The 15,864-nt window shown below is 48.0% G+C and overlaps 1 protein-coding gene across 5 annotated transcripts in view; it reads left to right on the plus strand.

The window, feature by feature from the left end:
* The first annotated feature begins 12,827 nt into the window (after positions 1-12,827).
* The window catches only part of FAT1 (FAT atypical cadherin 1), a 164,614-nt gene continuing 161,577 nt past the window's right edge, over positions 12,828-15,864 (plus strand). For 2 of the 5 annotated variants that reach the window (XM_090036045.1, XM_090036047.1), the window contains exon 1: positions 12,828-13,185. In XM_090036045.1, the coding sequence (XP_089892171.1) occupies positions 13,122-13,185 (64 nt within the window). In that variant the 5' untranslated portion in view covers positions 12,828-13,121. The remainder of the gene's footprint in view (positions 13,186-15,864) is intronic. The other 3 variants (XM_090036042.1, XM_090036044.1, XM_090036041.1) reach the window with 2 other exon arrangements.

Raw genomic sequence — 15,864 nt, forward strand, 5'->3', positions numbered from 1 at the left:
GGGGTGAATAAGCAGTGGCTGAGTCACAGGCACCAACCCACCTTATACTGAGCTCCTTTAATTTGGAGTGTCCCTGTCCAAGGTTGCCAATCCCTGCCCTAGATAATCCATTTATAATTTTTTCTGCACTACTGAAGTATTCCATGTAAATGAATTAAGTTCAGTAATGATGTTAATGGGTATGTTGTAATTTTAAAATACAACTAGATCTAACTATACTGGTTCGTCACCAATATGCAAAGTAATATATATATTTTTCGCAGTCAGCGATTTCAAGGAAATGCAGCTTTACACATTTGCACATCTTCACTGGGACAAATGGAAGGCTGGTAACTTTTGTAAACTCTTCTGGGGAGAGGCATCTCTACTTTCTCCTCTTCTGTCTAACATTCTTTTACCCTTAGCCATCCTCCCTTACCAAAGTTGGATTCCCCTTCCATCTCCACCCAGCTTTGCTCCCTCACTCAGCTTCTATAAACCAATGTGTAAATTCACTGAAGTCAATCAGATCCTACAGCCAGGATCTAAGTTGGTTTAACAGATGTGAAAAGGAGAGCTCACTTGCCTAAATGTAACAGAAAGGCATCTCTCCCCTTCAATTCCCATTGTTCAGGAACAAGTCCCTGGTCTGCTGAGCTGCTCACAGAGAAGCTGCCTTATCTTTTTTGCATGTTTGCCAATCAGGCTGACACTCATGTGTAGAACCATACTCCTGTCCCACTCAGGCAGACTTTTCTTAAATGCCTGGGCATCTGCAGTATCCCTCTTGAACATCAGTTTCCTCAAATTCCTTGATCAAGAAGTCCACTTAACCAAATGATGCAACCCTAGCATGGTTCTGACCAGCAACTGTTCCCCTAGGGCTCTTGCTGTGGATATGTCATGGCTTGCACTGTCTTGCTATAAATAAAAGAGGTAAATAAAAGAGGTGAATTTGGCTGAAAGCTCCACGTTTAAATCTTTCACATGCACATGGAGACACAAAAGTTATGCTGGGGATCTGCCAACAGCCAATGAGAGCACCTAGCTAGCATTCAGTCACCATTAATTCCTATGGTGAAGGATAGACATGGTGAATTGCTGAATGGGCAGCACATAGTGAGCTGTGATGTGTGTTATGCCTCTCTGGCTGGCCAACTGAATATCCCTGGTTTGCTCTGTGACTGACTCCATGGGAAAACCTGCCTCTAAACTAGCACCTTGCAGGCAAATAGCCCAAACGTATCTACATCTGAGAAGGCAGAATAAAGCTGTATTATTTGTATGTCCATGTGAAGCATATAATTGTCTAACACCCCATGAGGTTTTGTGGCTCTTTATCATGTTTTGAGTACAGTTTTGCAGTCAATCTGTAGCTGGTGATTTCTATAGCTCTGGACTTCTTCTGGAGGAACATATGGAGCCTGATCTGTGTCACCTTGGTGCATTTCCCTTTTGCAAAGAGTCAGTACACTGGGGGCAAGAGGACAGGATCTGGGTGGAGGGAGAAGTAGGACTGTTGGTGACACTTTCCAGGTTTCAGGTGAAGACTTATCTACCAGAATCCCAGCAAAAAAAACCCAAAACCCTGCTATAATGGTCTGTCTCTTCTCCACTCCTGAGGTGAGGACCATGACATATCACTTTACAATACAAATCAATAGAGTCATCACTGTCCCCAGGGGTAGTTTCATAGTTTCTAGGGTCAGAAGGGACCTGAGTACATCATCTAGTCCAACCCCCTGCCATAACAGGAAATAATACTGGCAGGGTAGGATGTCCTGCATTCTGCCCCTGTGGACTGAGACTGTGGGTGCATCCAGATGAGCACATATGTGCAGTATGCAGTCCCACAGACCCATCTACAATGGCACACACCACACATGATGTATATGCAGGTGTTCCCTGCACTACTAACTGGACACTGAGAGATCCCGGTGACACCCGCTAGAAAAAAGCAGGATAGCATATGTGAAGGCAGTGTAGGCCACCCAAAACCAGAGCTTGACCAGATGGAGCCACACTCTGGCTGCTGGCCAGGCTCCCTGCTGCCAGATCATTGTCACTGGTGCCCCGGGAGGCAAGCAAACCAGGATTAAGTAGGCAACACCTAAGTCAAAGCATATACTAAATAAGTTTATGGGCATTGCATCCACACCTGAGGACAGGCTAGTGATCCAGGCTGACTTGGATAAGCTTAGTAAGTGGGCGGACACAAACCTGATGACATTCAATACCGACAAATGTAAGGTACTCCACTTCGGGTGGGAAGAAAACCTGCAGCATACTTACAGTCTCAGCAGTGCCACGCTTGCTAGCACCACTGCTGAAAGAAACTTGGGGGTCATGATTGACCACAAGATGAACATAAGTCACCAATGCAATGTCGCAGCTGGCAAAGCAAACAAAACCCTGGCTTGCATCTATAGATGCTTCTCAAGTAAATCTCAAGATGTCATCTTCCTGCTGTACTTGGCCTTGGTGAGTCCGCAGCTGGAATACTGCATTCAGTTCTGGGCTCCACAATTCAAGAAGGATGTCGAGAAGCTTGGGAGCATCCAGAGGAGAGCCACACATATGATCAGAGGGAAAGAGAATAGGCCTTATGAAGGGAGGCTGAGCCATGGGGCTATTCAGTCTGGAAAAGTGCAGGCTCAGGGGTGAACTGGTGGCTGCCTATAAGTACACAAGGGTTGTTGATTAGGACCTGGGAGAGCATTTGTTCACCACAACGCCCTAAGGGAAAACAAGGACCAATGTTCACAAACTCCTACAAGACCATTTTAGGCTGGACATAAAAAAAAATTTCTTTACTGTCTGAGTCCCCAGGACCTGGAATAGACTCCCTCCAGAAGTGGTGCAGGCAGCTACTCTGGACTCATTCAAGAAACAGATGCTTATCTTGCTGGGGTCCTTTGAACCTAGCTGACTTCCTGCCCCTGGGCAGGGGGCTGGACCTGATGATCTGCAAGGTCCCTTCCAGCCCTAACATCTATGAAATCTATGGCCCAAGTCACAGTGAGGGCCACTTCAGATTTTACTGTGAAACCTGAGGTTTTGAGACACCAACTTTATAAGCACTGTCAATGTGCAATAACAATCCAGTAAAAATATATTTTAAGGGCACCTCATGCCTGAAGGCATATTGTATAAGTAAAGGTAGGTAAACACAAAATGATGTTACAACTACAAACAGAAAAGGACATGGTATATTTCATGTGCTTGACATATTTATATATACTCATGATGTGAAGATAGAGTATATTGGTATTGATTTTTACTTAGACTCTGCTTTGATATATGCTTTTATTTTACAACCATTGACCTTTATGTGATCCCATTTACTGAGGGGAATTCTTCAGTACATTCAGTATAATACAATATTGGCCTAAATGAACACTTTGACTGTGTTCATTATCTGGATAATTTACATACTAATAGCCCTATCTAAGGTACCATAACAGAACTAAAGAGATCAAACCTAAAAAGTAAGCCATAGCTTTGTTATGGAGGCTAGGGCATTACATTGATATCAGGCCTTCCGTGTGGCCTTAAGTGATTTAATGATTCACAATACAAAGCATTGCAAAAAAAGGAGGAAAAAAAGGGTTTTTTTATTATAATAAAAGATTAACAAGGGGCTTCTAAATGCTAAAGGAGTTGGAAGAAAGGTCATTTTTCATAACATAAAAATCTAATTTAGGTGTACAGAATAAACATAAGAAAAATCAAATATTCATGTTTTCAATTAAATCCCCTTACTTTAATCTTCATTTGATTATGTATATTACTTTTAATGGCAGAAACTATTGAATATACCAAAATGAAAAATCAGTTACAATATGAGTCTAATTTCACACATTAGCCTACAAGTACTTTTTATAGCTGTTAAGCTATACTGTAGAAATACTGCATCCCGAAGTTGCACTTTGTATGTAGGCATTTACATAAAATTGCACTGTCTCTCACTGAAGGAAATAAGAGCTGGAGTGGGCAGCATTTTTGAAGATCAGAGGCCTGTTTTTTTTAAAAGAAATTAAATATAAGTTTAGTTGTTTAGTTGTATATATTTGAAATTTTTGGCCACAGGTTTGAAAAAAATCCTAAGGTTTTGTTAAGAGTATAAACATATTTTACTTCTTATTGGAAATTTATTGATTGATTGATTTTACATTAGACAGTCAAAGGACAGAAATAGAAACAGCACTGGCAGTGCCATAGCTAATCTAGCCCATAACCTGATGCTTAGGGTATTCTCCTTTGACATGAGAGGTTTGGCTTTGAAACTTTGCATTGTGTGGTGGATCTAGAATCTAGTGCTCCTGCCACCATTGAGTAAATGATAGGAAATATAACTGCCTCAGCTCCAAAGAGTTTTCCCTGCCAGCAGGAACAAAAAACCCTTTTTTTTTTTGAGGCATCACCCTCACAGGAGAATACCTTTCTTACTAAGTCACAAAGTCACACTCCCTCCTTTTTTGCTCTCCTTTTAGACTCATATCATGTACCCTTCAATGCCAAATTGACCAGGAAGAAGGAGAAAGAGTTGAGGAGGGAGGAACATAGCCTGATGATGAGAAAGATAAGTGAAAGATGTAGGTTCGAATCACCTCAAGATGTGAAGTCTTACTTCTTTGGTAAGTGCTCACACTGCCATCCTTATAAGCAAATGATGGACACAGCCACCATCCTCATTATTTTGTAATGAATTGCATGCATTCTCAAGCTGTCCTGTGTCATGGTCATCGCCACCTAAAGAACTGGGCAGAGTTTAGGTGGTATAGACACTTCAGGCAGGAATGTAATGCCTAGGTGGTTGACATGGGTCACTTCTGAGCATGTACAGTAGCCCAAGGCTAGGTGCCTAGGGATATTTGTAGATTGAAATGGAGGCATCACTGGTAAAACTATTTTATGTACTAAGGGGATATTGTTCTGTTTAACTGTGTAAGAGTAACTACCAATGGTTCACTCTCAAACTGGAGGTTTGGATCCAGTAAGCTCACAGGGGTCTTTCTTGGGTTCAGAATCATTTAGTATTTTCAGTAATGATTTTGATGATGAAATAGGGGGCATAGTTTTTACATTTACAAACAATGCCAAGCTAGTGCAAGCACTTCGGAGGGCAGGATCAGGATTCAAATAAACTAAAGAAGCAATCTAGAACAAATTAGATGCAATTCAATATGAGCAAGTGCAAAATACAGTGCTAACGTAGAAAAACAGTGCCCCAAGAAAAGGGAGAGGAATGAATGCCTAGGTAGCCATTCTGCATTAAAAAAATGGAGGGTTATAGTGGACCTCTGGGTAAGTAGGGTCATTACAATAGGAAAACCTCTCCCTGGAGGAAAGAAACAAAGAGCATCCATAATGTAACTCAGGGGCAGAGAGCAAGGCACCATCCTGAAATCCCAGGGCTTAAAAGGGGCTTAGAGGTGCACCAGTATGTCCCCCTTCCCAATGACTTAGAGCAGGTACCAGTACGACCTCCTCCACACAGAAGTCTCTGTCATGGCAGGCACATTCCTATACTGCCCAATCATAGGATCTGGGCAGGTGCAGTCCCATGCCCAGTAATGTATCTGAACTGACAAAATCCCCAGCTATCAAGGACTCTGAGCAGGCAGGCAGCCTGAGCCAAGTGCTGCAGTAGCCACAAGTTCAGCAAGCCCCAGGTAATGAACTCTGCTGCGGTTTAGATGCAGCAAGCATCCTGACTAGCTGTTGACTACCTTTCCATTTAGCAACATTGGGGCCCTTTTGCTTTGGCAAGCCTTTTGGTTCCTGCACTCTGGTTTTTCTGGTTCCTGACCCTAGTTTTTGATTCATTTTTGGACTTGGGATTTCCTTGCAGTACTGTTTCCTGGCTCCTGACCCTGGTTTGGCTCTGTTTTTGGACTTTTCCCTGTGAATTGCTCTCTGGATTGGTAGTCGGCATCTGACCCCTGTATCCTGACCCTGGACTGTATTATATACTCTGCCTCTGGATTTCTCTTTGGCTTCAGTATATGGTTCTTGCCCTTTGACCCATCCCCAGGCCCTGCTTCCTCTCAGCAGTTTAACCATTAGGCAAAACTGCCTATGCCCTGGTCCCTTACAGGGATGAACCTGCTTCTGCCTCCTGATGGTATGACTGCTCCAGCCCTTGCTCCCCGCGTAGTGACAACCAGCCCCTAGGCTCCTGCTGGCCACTGGGCTGGCTCTGCTTGCCTGCCATGCCAACCACTGTCTGACCCATGACCTTCTCACCCCTCCCAGCTCCCCCCACATACAGCGACCATCTGCCAGGACACCGTGCACCATCCCAGGTCCACCGCTGCACACCGGCTGCCTCAACCCCATCCACCTGGCCATATCCCAGTAAGGACTCAGACAAGAGGCTCCAGGATGCCATTGCTGGGGTCTCCATTGCTCCCCTGGGCTTCCACTTCCACTGCTTCTTAGCCATGACTGTTAGCAGCACATCATCCAGCATACATGGGGCAATAAGCAGTGGCTGGAGGCCTTCTACATGACTCAGGCCACCTTCCAGGATATTCTAGAGAAGCTCCGCCTGCACCTGGAGTGCTAGGGCACCAGCATGCAGCCACCCCTCCCCATGGACACCCACCTGGTCTTCGCCCTGGTGAAGCTGACCAAACCCACTAGACTGGAATATGTCAGCCACCTGCTTGGTGTGGGCAAGGCCATCACTGGGGAGACCATCCTGGGGGTGTGCAGCACCCTCCAGGATGTTTTGGGGGATGCTGTGCTCCACATGCATGACCCTCTGGTGGTGGCAGCAAGGTTCTGTACCCTGGGATTCCCCCAGTGCATCAGAGCCCTGGCCAAGAGCCATATTGCTGACATGTTCCCTCCCTACAGACACCTGCCCACCCCTGTTACAGCCAGAGGGCCTTTCACTCTATGATTCTCCAGGCCATCATGGACCACCGCAGGGCCTTCATGCACCTGAGCACAGGCTGGACGGGCATCACCTACAACACCCACATCTTCAGGAACTCCGCCCTGCCAGGCCTAAGCCAAGAGTGGGTGTTTCATGCCGGGGGTGCCAGATCTGCAGCTGGGTGCTGTGGCAGTCCCTCTCCTCCTGGCTCATGTGGCCAAGGACCCTGTCTACCCACTCCTGATCTGGCTCATGTGGCCCTACACCAGCCACCAGCCACCTGGACCCCCACCAGGCCTACTTTAACTGCTGCTTGGGCTGGATCCATGCCCTGGTGGAATGCGCCTTTGAGTGCCTGAAGGGCCACTGTACTGGTACACCCCCAGTGCCCAATTCAAGTTCACCAAGAACCACCTCAGTTTGGGGTTGGATATGCACAGTTGCCCAGGCACCGTGGGCAGGCAGGGCCTGGGCTTTAAATTGGACAGGCAGGCTTGGGCCCGGACAACCACTGGCCAAGCCCTCTGTTCCCACTCGATCCCCTGGGGCTGGCAGGCAGCCTGCCTCCCCCACCCCATTCCCAGGGTGAGACAGGCCAGGCTTCTGGCAGCACCTGCTGCCATGGCTCCAGACTCCTCTAGGGGTGTGCTGGTGGAGCTGGCCCCTGGAGCCAGAAGCTACCTGCAGCTGGGCCTGGGGGCTGGTAGGGCTCACTGGAGCCTGCAGAAACCTGCAGCAGCCTGCAGGCCTGGATGGCATGGGCCTGGCAGCCATGTGGCACTGTAGTGCCAGGCAACAACGGCAAGATGCAGGGAGGCTGGGGCAGCTGCCCTGTGGCATGCCCAGGGGGACATAGGGGCCTGGAGTGCCCTCAGGCTCAAAGGGCTTTTGTACACATGCATGCACCACAGCACCAGGCGCGGTGGTGCATGTATTTGTATAAATGGCAAAATGTGCATCAGTGCTGAGAAAATGACAGTGGTGCACTTTTGAACTAAAACACCTAGAAGGTGTAGATGTAACCCAGCAGCAAATTTGTTCCTGGTTCAGCCTTGCCACTAGGGAGTTGGCCTAAGGCTAGCCCCAGGGCTCCTGGCTGGGAGCCTGTCCTGCCCCAGGGCTGGGCTACCTCTATGTCAGCCCCTGCCTGCAGGCATTTAAAAGCCTGCAGGCATTTTGGGCACTTAGATGCGCACTGGTGTTTTAGTTCAAAAGTGCACCATTGCCGTTTTCTGCACTCCGACACGCATTTCACTGTTTATACAAATGCATGCGATGCAGCACCGGGCACGTCAGCTTGCATTCTCTGCAGACTCGATTAATCAAGTCTGCTCCAACGCACTGGATTTCCAGTGCGTTGGAGCAGACAAAGGTCAACTCCCTAGTGGGAAGGCTGAACCAGGAGCAGATTTGCTGCTGGTTCACATCTAAATGTGTTACTGCATAGTAACTAATCGCAAGTAAATTTGATACCTGCATTTGATGCGCTACTGTACAGTTACGTATCTTGTGTAGACATGCCCCGTGATGATTAAATGTGGGATGGGAGCACCTCTAGAGCTCTCTTTATATCAGATAGCATCCTCTCTCTCTCTTTCTCACTCTCTCTCTCTCTCTTTTAGTCTTTCTGTGAGGCTGAAGTAGGATCTAAGTAGTATATAGGCTTTATGCTAGCCCCTCTGTACGGAAGTGAATTTCTCTCTTATCATAAAACCAACATCATATCATTTCATATTTAACTTGGTGAGAGCTTGCTGGAAACTGTGCCTGACCCCATTACTGAGGTGTATTCACCCTTTGCCCCAGAGGCTCACAATTGACTACGGATGTTTATGGGCACCTGATCACTCCAGGAGTCATAGAGAGTGTTGTACTCAGAACTGCTTTTTATCAGCCGCACTTGCCACCCTTTTTTTCTGATACAGACCTTGTTACAATTATCCTTGCCTTTATCATCTTCAAACTGGGTACAATTCAAAGAGCTGATTTTGATCTTTAAAGTTTCATGTGGCTTAGCTCTTTCCTACTTACCTGTCTTCACATGCATTGCCACAGCAATTATGAAGCACTTGAGGCTATAGCTTGCGGATGTACATGTTCAGGGTTTGGTGGCTCAGGAATTTCTGTGGAGGACTCTTGAGTTCAATATTTACTTCCTTATAATTCCTAATCCTTCAGAACTTCTATTTGTTAACTATGCAGTGAAAAGCTTATCTGTGTACCCAGGCTGCTGAAGTAGGTGAGAAGGGAATAGTGCTAGGCCTTTAAATATTGTATTTGGAGATACAATTTCTGAGTTTCTGTTACTTTTTATGACACTGTCCTTTCATGCAAGCATTTTCTGGCAATATGATGTGAATGTTTTAATAGCTCTATTTTCATTGCTGTAAATACATCCAGAGGCTTGGCAAATAGCGTGTGTTTCTTTTTAAAAAAAGAAAGAGTGAAAGAATTATCGTTCACATATATATTAACAGACAATGGAGCCATATTTCAGAGTCTACTGGCTTGTGCTCATTCACAAGTACATAGTCACATTCATAAATCCAATTTGGGATTACCTAGTCTGTAATACAGACTAATTATAAAAGGTACTGTGCTGAAGTTCTTTGAAAGTATTGTAATAGTTTCCCTTTGAAGACATCAATATTGGATCTAGTCACCTTTGGACCATGTTACTCAGTGTGATGCTTGCTGGGAAATCCAAGGTGCTGTTCTCAAGTACAGATTCTGTACTTTGTTTTGGAATGAACACAATGCCCTGGTGCTTGATTTCAGATGATCTTCTTTCTGTTGAGGAGGTGGGTTAGTCAAATACCATCACATTTATCAATTTTCTCCTAGATGACGCGTCAAGGAGATACCTTGTGAGGATACATCCTTGTATTTGATGTATCCAGAGATAATTATAATAGTTTTATTGACATTATTTGAAAGAGCAAACATCTGAGAGCAGAGAAAACATGAAACGAAAATAGAATATTGAGTAACCACATTGCAAAAACTACATTGTCAATATTATTTATTATGTTAGCACCTCTTACAGAAGAATAAAAATGATACAAAACCAGACCACAGAGACCCTGGTTCAAACTCTTTTTTTCCTCTCAAGTTCCTAATAAATATCATTGCCCAGTGTATAAAAATAACTAAGTGTCCCTCTTTGGTTTCTGGTTTAATTCCTTATTAACCATACATAGTGGGTACATCTTTTTCTGCAGAAAATTCAGGCTAATTAAAGTGCTTCCAGGTGGATCTAAATGTCTGCCTGCGTCAGAAGCAAATTATGCCTGACAGGAGCAACCCAGTCCAGGTCTGGTCCCCTGGAGCAGCCAGTAAGAGCTCCAGACTCCTCAGGTGCCAGGTCCTCCCTAGCAGGCCTGGCTCTGGGGGCAGCCCTGATCTGCATGGCGGTGGGGAGCTGTCCTAGGACAGGGGGCAGGTGCCTGCCAGCCCCGCACAGATCAGAACCTGTCCCAGTCTCCAGTAGCCGGGCAGCTGCCTCCCAGCCGTGTGGAGATTTGGATCACCCTATTGTCCGCATGGCTGGGAGGCAGCATTCCACCATCCCTCCCTGCCCCCTGTGACCTCCTGCTGCCTAGGAGCAATTTCCTCCTGGTCATTATCTACACATGCACTTCAGCACATTAGTTTAATGTGCTGATTCCTAGTGCCTGTATCTACAGATACTAGAAAACAGCACATTACACTAATCTACTTTACAGCAATTGTTGCATGTGTGGGCTCCGAGGCTGGCAGCAGCTGCTTATAGCCCAGGCTGGCAATGGTGTGCCAAGCAAAATGGCCTTGCGTGCCATATTTGGCACACGTGCCGGGGGTTGCTGACCCCTGGTTTTAGAGTCTTAAAAGTTATTTTTGAGGGTCTAACTAACACAACTGTGTCTACTCCAGGAAATTTGCAGGTTCAGAGAAGCTTGATATTAAGCATTCCTGATAGATTCATTCAAACTTCATTCTCAGGGTACACACACACAACACATTTACTGTGTAGTAAATTGATTTTACTACATAGTAAAAGTGGAATAGACGTATGGCAGAGAGCCCTGCTACCTAGTAAATTGCTTGAATTCAGGGCAAAAGTGCTTCTTGAAAAATGCGTAATAACTTTATAAAGTGAGAAAGATAGTCTGTGGAATGTGTTATGTGTCCACTGTGCTCTCAAAGTAGTCTTTTGCTCAATACAATCCAGTGAGCTTGGGGAACTGGTAATGTGTCCTTTGTTTACTTTGGGATAAATGTACTGTAGAGTAACATCCAGGGTAAGGTACTCCAACATGATCTTGCTGTGTGTGTACCCTCATGAGTATCTGAATTATATACATTTGGAGAGGTATTTAGCATTTGTACATGGCAATGTATATCTCAGTGTTTCCAGCCAGGGTCCTGTGGTATCCTGGGGTGCCGTGAGATCCTTTGACAAGGTTTGAGGAGATAGGTGAAGTGTGAGGAAATAAGCAGATAAGGACAGGCTCAGGCTTGTCCCTGCCTCAGTCCCACTCCCCAGCCCCTCTTCAAGGAGATAAGCACTCTAATATACAAATTAGTTTTTGAAATTGGGTGCCACTGAATTCACCAAAGTTATAAAGGTCTGCATTTTATGGGAGTTTTCCATACAAAATAGTGAATTTCAGGGTGTTTTCCATATAAAATAGTGATCCCATGGCGGTTCTGGATTTCAGTCAGAATTCATGAAACTGGTTTAAAGCATGAAGAATAAGAGGTACTGTAGGATAATATTTTGAGAAGCACAGAGCACTTCAGGACTGGAGGGCCTGTAGTGCCTCAGTACCCCTCTGAGGCATGTCACATCATTACAGCAGAAGCAGCCATGCTGCCCTCAGTTTTCCATATCCGCCCTTTCTGTCTCCCTGAGGCTCCCTGCTTCCAGCCATTTGCTACTTTCTCAAACTTTCTGCTTTAAAGGTGAAACGTGCCAGACTGGTTGGGGTTTTTTTGTGGGGGCAGGGGGGGAGGATGATTTTATTGTTGGACTGAGACCCAAACAGCTCAGATTAGTTTAGCCTTCTAGTTGCTCCTTTGAGTGTAAGAGAAAAAAAACCACCACTCTCCCCTGGTATTAGAAACGGTTCAAATTAGGATGGACCTGGGGGGCTGAGCCCCTGCATCAGAGATGACAGTCCCCCTGTAAGACTTGAAAATCATAACCTGGGGGGCAGGGGGCTCTGATTTTATTAGGGCATCATGATGGGCAGCCCAATTTTTTTTGCAGACCCTCCCACCCCCAAGAGTCAAAGTGTAATTGGGATCCTGACTAGAAACAAAACAACCCCCAGACAGTGCTCCCTCCCCTTTGTTTTTAAATCAGTTTAGCACCTAAAGGGCTGGGGTGGGGATGGGGGGCAGCAAGAGAGGGCAGGGAGTTTTGTCTCATTGAGCTGAAGTTGGTTCCTTATTCCCAAGGGTGCTGGCTGTAGCCGTGTTGGTGTAAGGAGTGAGCAGACTGGGCTCGTTGGGTAGATGTGATATCTTTTATGAGACCAACTCAAATAGTTTGAGAAATTCTCCTTTGCAACTATCAGGTTGGTCTCATAAAAGATATCGGATTTACCCAAAGAGCCTTGTCTGCCTTATTCCCAGGCCCTCCGTGAAACAGCGGCCGGGGGGAGCTGCCAGGTGGGTGCGCGGCGGCGGGAGAGGCGCAGCCGGGACGCGGCTCCGAGGTGTCTCCCGGGGGCCCTAGGGGACGGCGGCCCTTCGGGGCGCCCCCGCTCCCGCGCTTCGGCTGGCCCCAAACTTGCGCTGAGTCCCCGCAGAGGCGGATCCCGCCCGAGCGCGGCCCCGGCAGCCGCGGGAGGCTCCGCTCCAGGTGCTGCGAGCCGGCGGGGGGCAGGCCACTGCCGCCGCCGCCGCCGCCGCCGCCGGAGAAGCCCTTCAGAGGGAGGGGGCGGTGCTCCAGCCGGCGGGGTCCGGGCGGGAGCTAGTGGGGCCGAGAAGGAGGGGGAAGGAGGGAGCTCCCGCCCCGCTGCTGCAACTCTAACTCGCCCCACTCTTTGCCTGGACATGTCTTGAGAAACTTGGATCTTTCCCTCCCTCAAGTTTAACGATCGGATGGGGACGAGGCGGGATGCGGCCATCAGGAGCCGGGCGCGGGCGCTGGATTTGCTCGGCGCCGGGCATGTGCTGAGGAGCGGCCCCGCCGCAAAGTTCGGACTTTAGAGGCTTGGCGGGGAGGGGAGGGCAGGGGAGGCGGCCTTATTCTGATGGCTGCGGTTTAATGCCCGAAAGTGTGCGGGGATCAAGTGCCCTGGGGAAGAGGAGCGGGAAGTCCAGCTGGTCTGGTGAGTTCTTTGTCTGCTGCTTTCTTTTCAGGTCATTGCTCCCCCCCCCGCTTTTTAAAAAAATATTTGTCTGTGTTTATGCTGCTTAGTTGCATCCATGGAAATATTCACGCTACTTTCGTGATACTAAGTGGGCACAACTGTGTTTTTCTGGATGCGCATCTAGAGCCACAAAATAGAGATCTCTATCTAGCTAGCTATCTTGCAATGGATATGTATTATATGGATATATATGTAACATTTTATATGTTTTATATATTTATATATATATAAATAATGGGTATATATGTATGTGTCTACACATACACACATATACATGCATGTGTGTGTGTATAGATATATATCCATAAAATATATATCCATTGCAAGATATAATATGTATGTTTACCTATATACTTATATAGGTATACGTAAGGTGTATACACATAGCTAAAAAACAATGGATATATATGTATGAGTATATCTATCTATCTATCTATCTGTGTGTGTATCTATGGAGAGATAGCTAAGTAGATAAAATACACAGCTAAAATACAATGGATGTATGGATTATATATATATATATATATATATATATGGAGAGATAGGTATGCATAAAGTGTATACACAGCTATATTGCAATAGATATGTAGTGTATGGAGAGATAGATAAGGTGTATGTACACACACAACTGTATTCCAATACAGTATCTACATAGATCTCTATAAATATATATTGAGATAGATAGATGTATATATAAAACCATATAGCTAGATTATAGATATATAGAAAAATAGGTATTTCCATTGCAATACAGCTGTGTATATACACCTTATGTATACCTGTATTGAGAGCCCGCTACCCACCACCACACGCACATTCTCCTGTACAGCCTCCCCATTCTACAGACAGAGCTGTACAGAGGTTTCGGGCAAAAGCTGTCAAATGCCGAACAAAACGAGAAGCTGGTTGCAAGGCTGCGCTACCGGGCATTGCACGATTTGAAGAGCGGGGCTGGTTGCAGAAATGGTGCCTGCGGCGAGGAGAGCGGCGGCCGGGCCCATGTTTGGGGGCGCAGCGCCCTCTAGCGCCTGTGCTGGGGGCGCGCGCTGCTTCCCTCCTCCCCCTTCCGCGAGTTCAGCCCGGTCCTGGCGCGTTGGAGGGGGGGCTATTCCGCCCCCTTCTCCTGCTGATCTTCCCTCCAGGCGCCCTTTTGGTCTATCTAGGCTAGAAGCGAGGTCCCCTTCTACCTCCGGTCGCCACTCTCCAGCGCAATCACTGCCATCAGCCTCTGATTGCAAGAAAAAAGACCACCCCCCCCCCGAACTTGAATCCGGTGCCGATCCCCTCTGATGTGGTGCTGAGCGCGTGCAGATTTAGTCCCAGATCACAGTGCGGTGCCGCTCGTTCTTTCTGTGGCGTAGACAAGCTCGGGGCAAGGCTAATGCGTAGCAGACGCGCTCGTGTAATCGCCTCCCGCCCTTTGCTGCTGCCCGCGGCGGCGGCCCCGGCTCCTGCCGGGCAGGAGGTTCCCGTCGGAGGCTGCGGCGGGGATTCCCCCAGCGCCGTTTGATCGCTATTAAGCTCCATCATTTATTAATGCCGCGCTATCCCTCGGAGGGGTATCGGAGAGCGTTAAATCTTTAATGCTATTTTCATTTACGAGACAGGACGCGATCATTTTGCTCTAGATCCGAAAGGGCTCCCGGGACCCCCCCTTATGTTGGCAGCGTTCGCGGTTCAGGGAAGGTGTCGGGAGCACTGGCTCAGTTGGGGTTGCTAGAAAGAGACGCGGCTTTTCGCTGAGCTCTGGCAGAGACTTGTGAGCAACAGGTCTGAGGATGCACGTGGAGGGATGCACCCGGGTGATCCCCAGCTCGGGGGGGGGGGGTCCTCGGGGTTGGTGCCGAGCCGCAGGGCGGAGGAGCAGCAGCGAGCCCCTTCTCAGCGGCCAAGGGACCTCCGGCCTTCGCCTGCTCGAGGCTTTCATGCGCCCAGCCCTCGCCTGCCTGCCTGGGGGGCAAGTGGGTGGAGTGTCCGATCTGAAATCAAACCCCCTCCGCCCCAGATCTCCACATCAGTGCGTGTGAGCGGGGGTCCCGGCTACATCCTCCGGCCCACTCCTCACCCCGTAGCTTCAGGGCGGCACGAGGGAGAGCGGCGGCCCCCCTCCCCCGGAGTCGGCTCTGCCCGTACTCGCCTCAGCCAAGCCCCCGGGTGCGCGAGGGCAGGATTTGGTCCTCTCTGCGCCCCCGGATTTCATCATCTTTAGGCTTCACCCCCCTCCCCACCCCCGACATGCCCCTGGGTATTTGTTGGGGAGAAGATCGTCTTGCCGAAGTTTTAAATGCCCCCCTTGTGAGAAGCAACGCCGCACGCAGCCAAGCTGCCCGGGGCTTTTTTGACTGTTGCACACGCACGCTCACGCGCTTTCCAGGCGCTCGCACTCTCGCTCGCGGACACTTTGTCAGGCTGTCTCGCATCCACACACTTTTTCAGTGGCTCTCACTTTTTCAGGCCCGCACACACACTTCGAGGCTCTCCCTCGCTCTGTCACACGCGCGCACACCCACACACACACTTTTTCAGGCGTACACACTCCCTCCCCCCCGGCGCCATCGGGACAGCCCGTGTCCCCAGCTCCGCGCTGAGGAGCCCAGCACTGATTTGTTACCCCGCAAGCGGCGCTTTCATGACCGG

This window comes from Crocodylus siamensis, chromosome 2 (assembly GCF_052110815.1).
Source record: "Crocodylus siamensis isolate JL-2025a chromosome 2, ASM5211081v1, whole genome shotgun sequence".
Lineage (NCBI taxonomy): Eukaryota > Metazoa > Chordata > Crocodylia > Crocodylidae > Crocodylus > Crocodylus siamensis.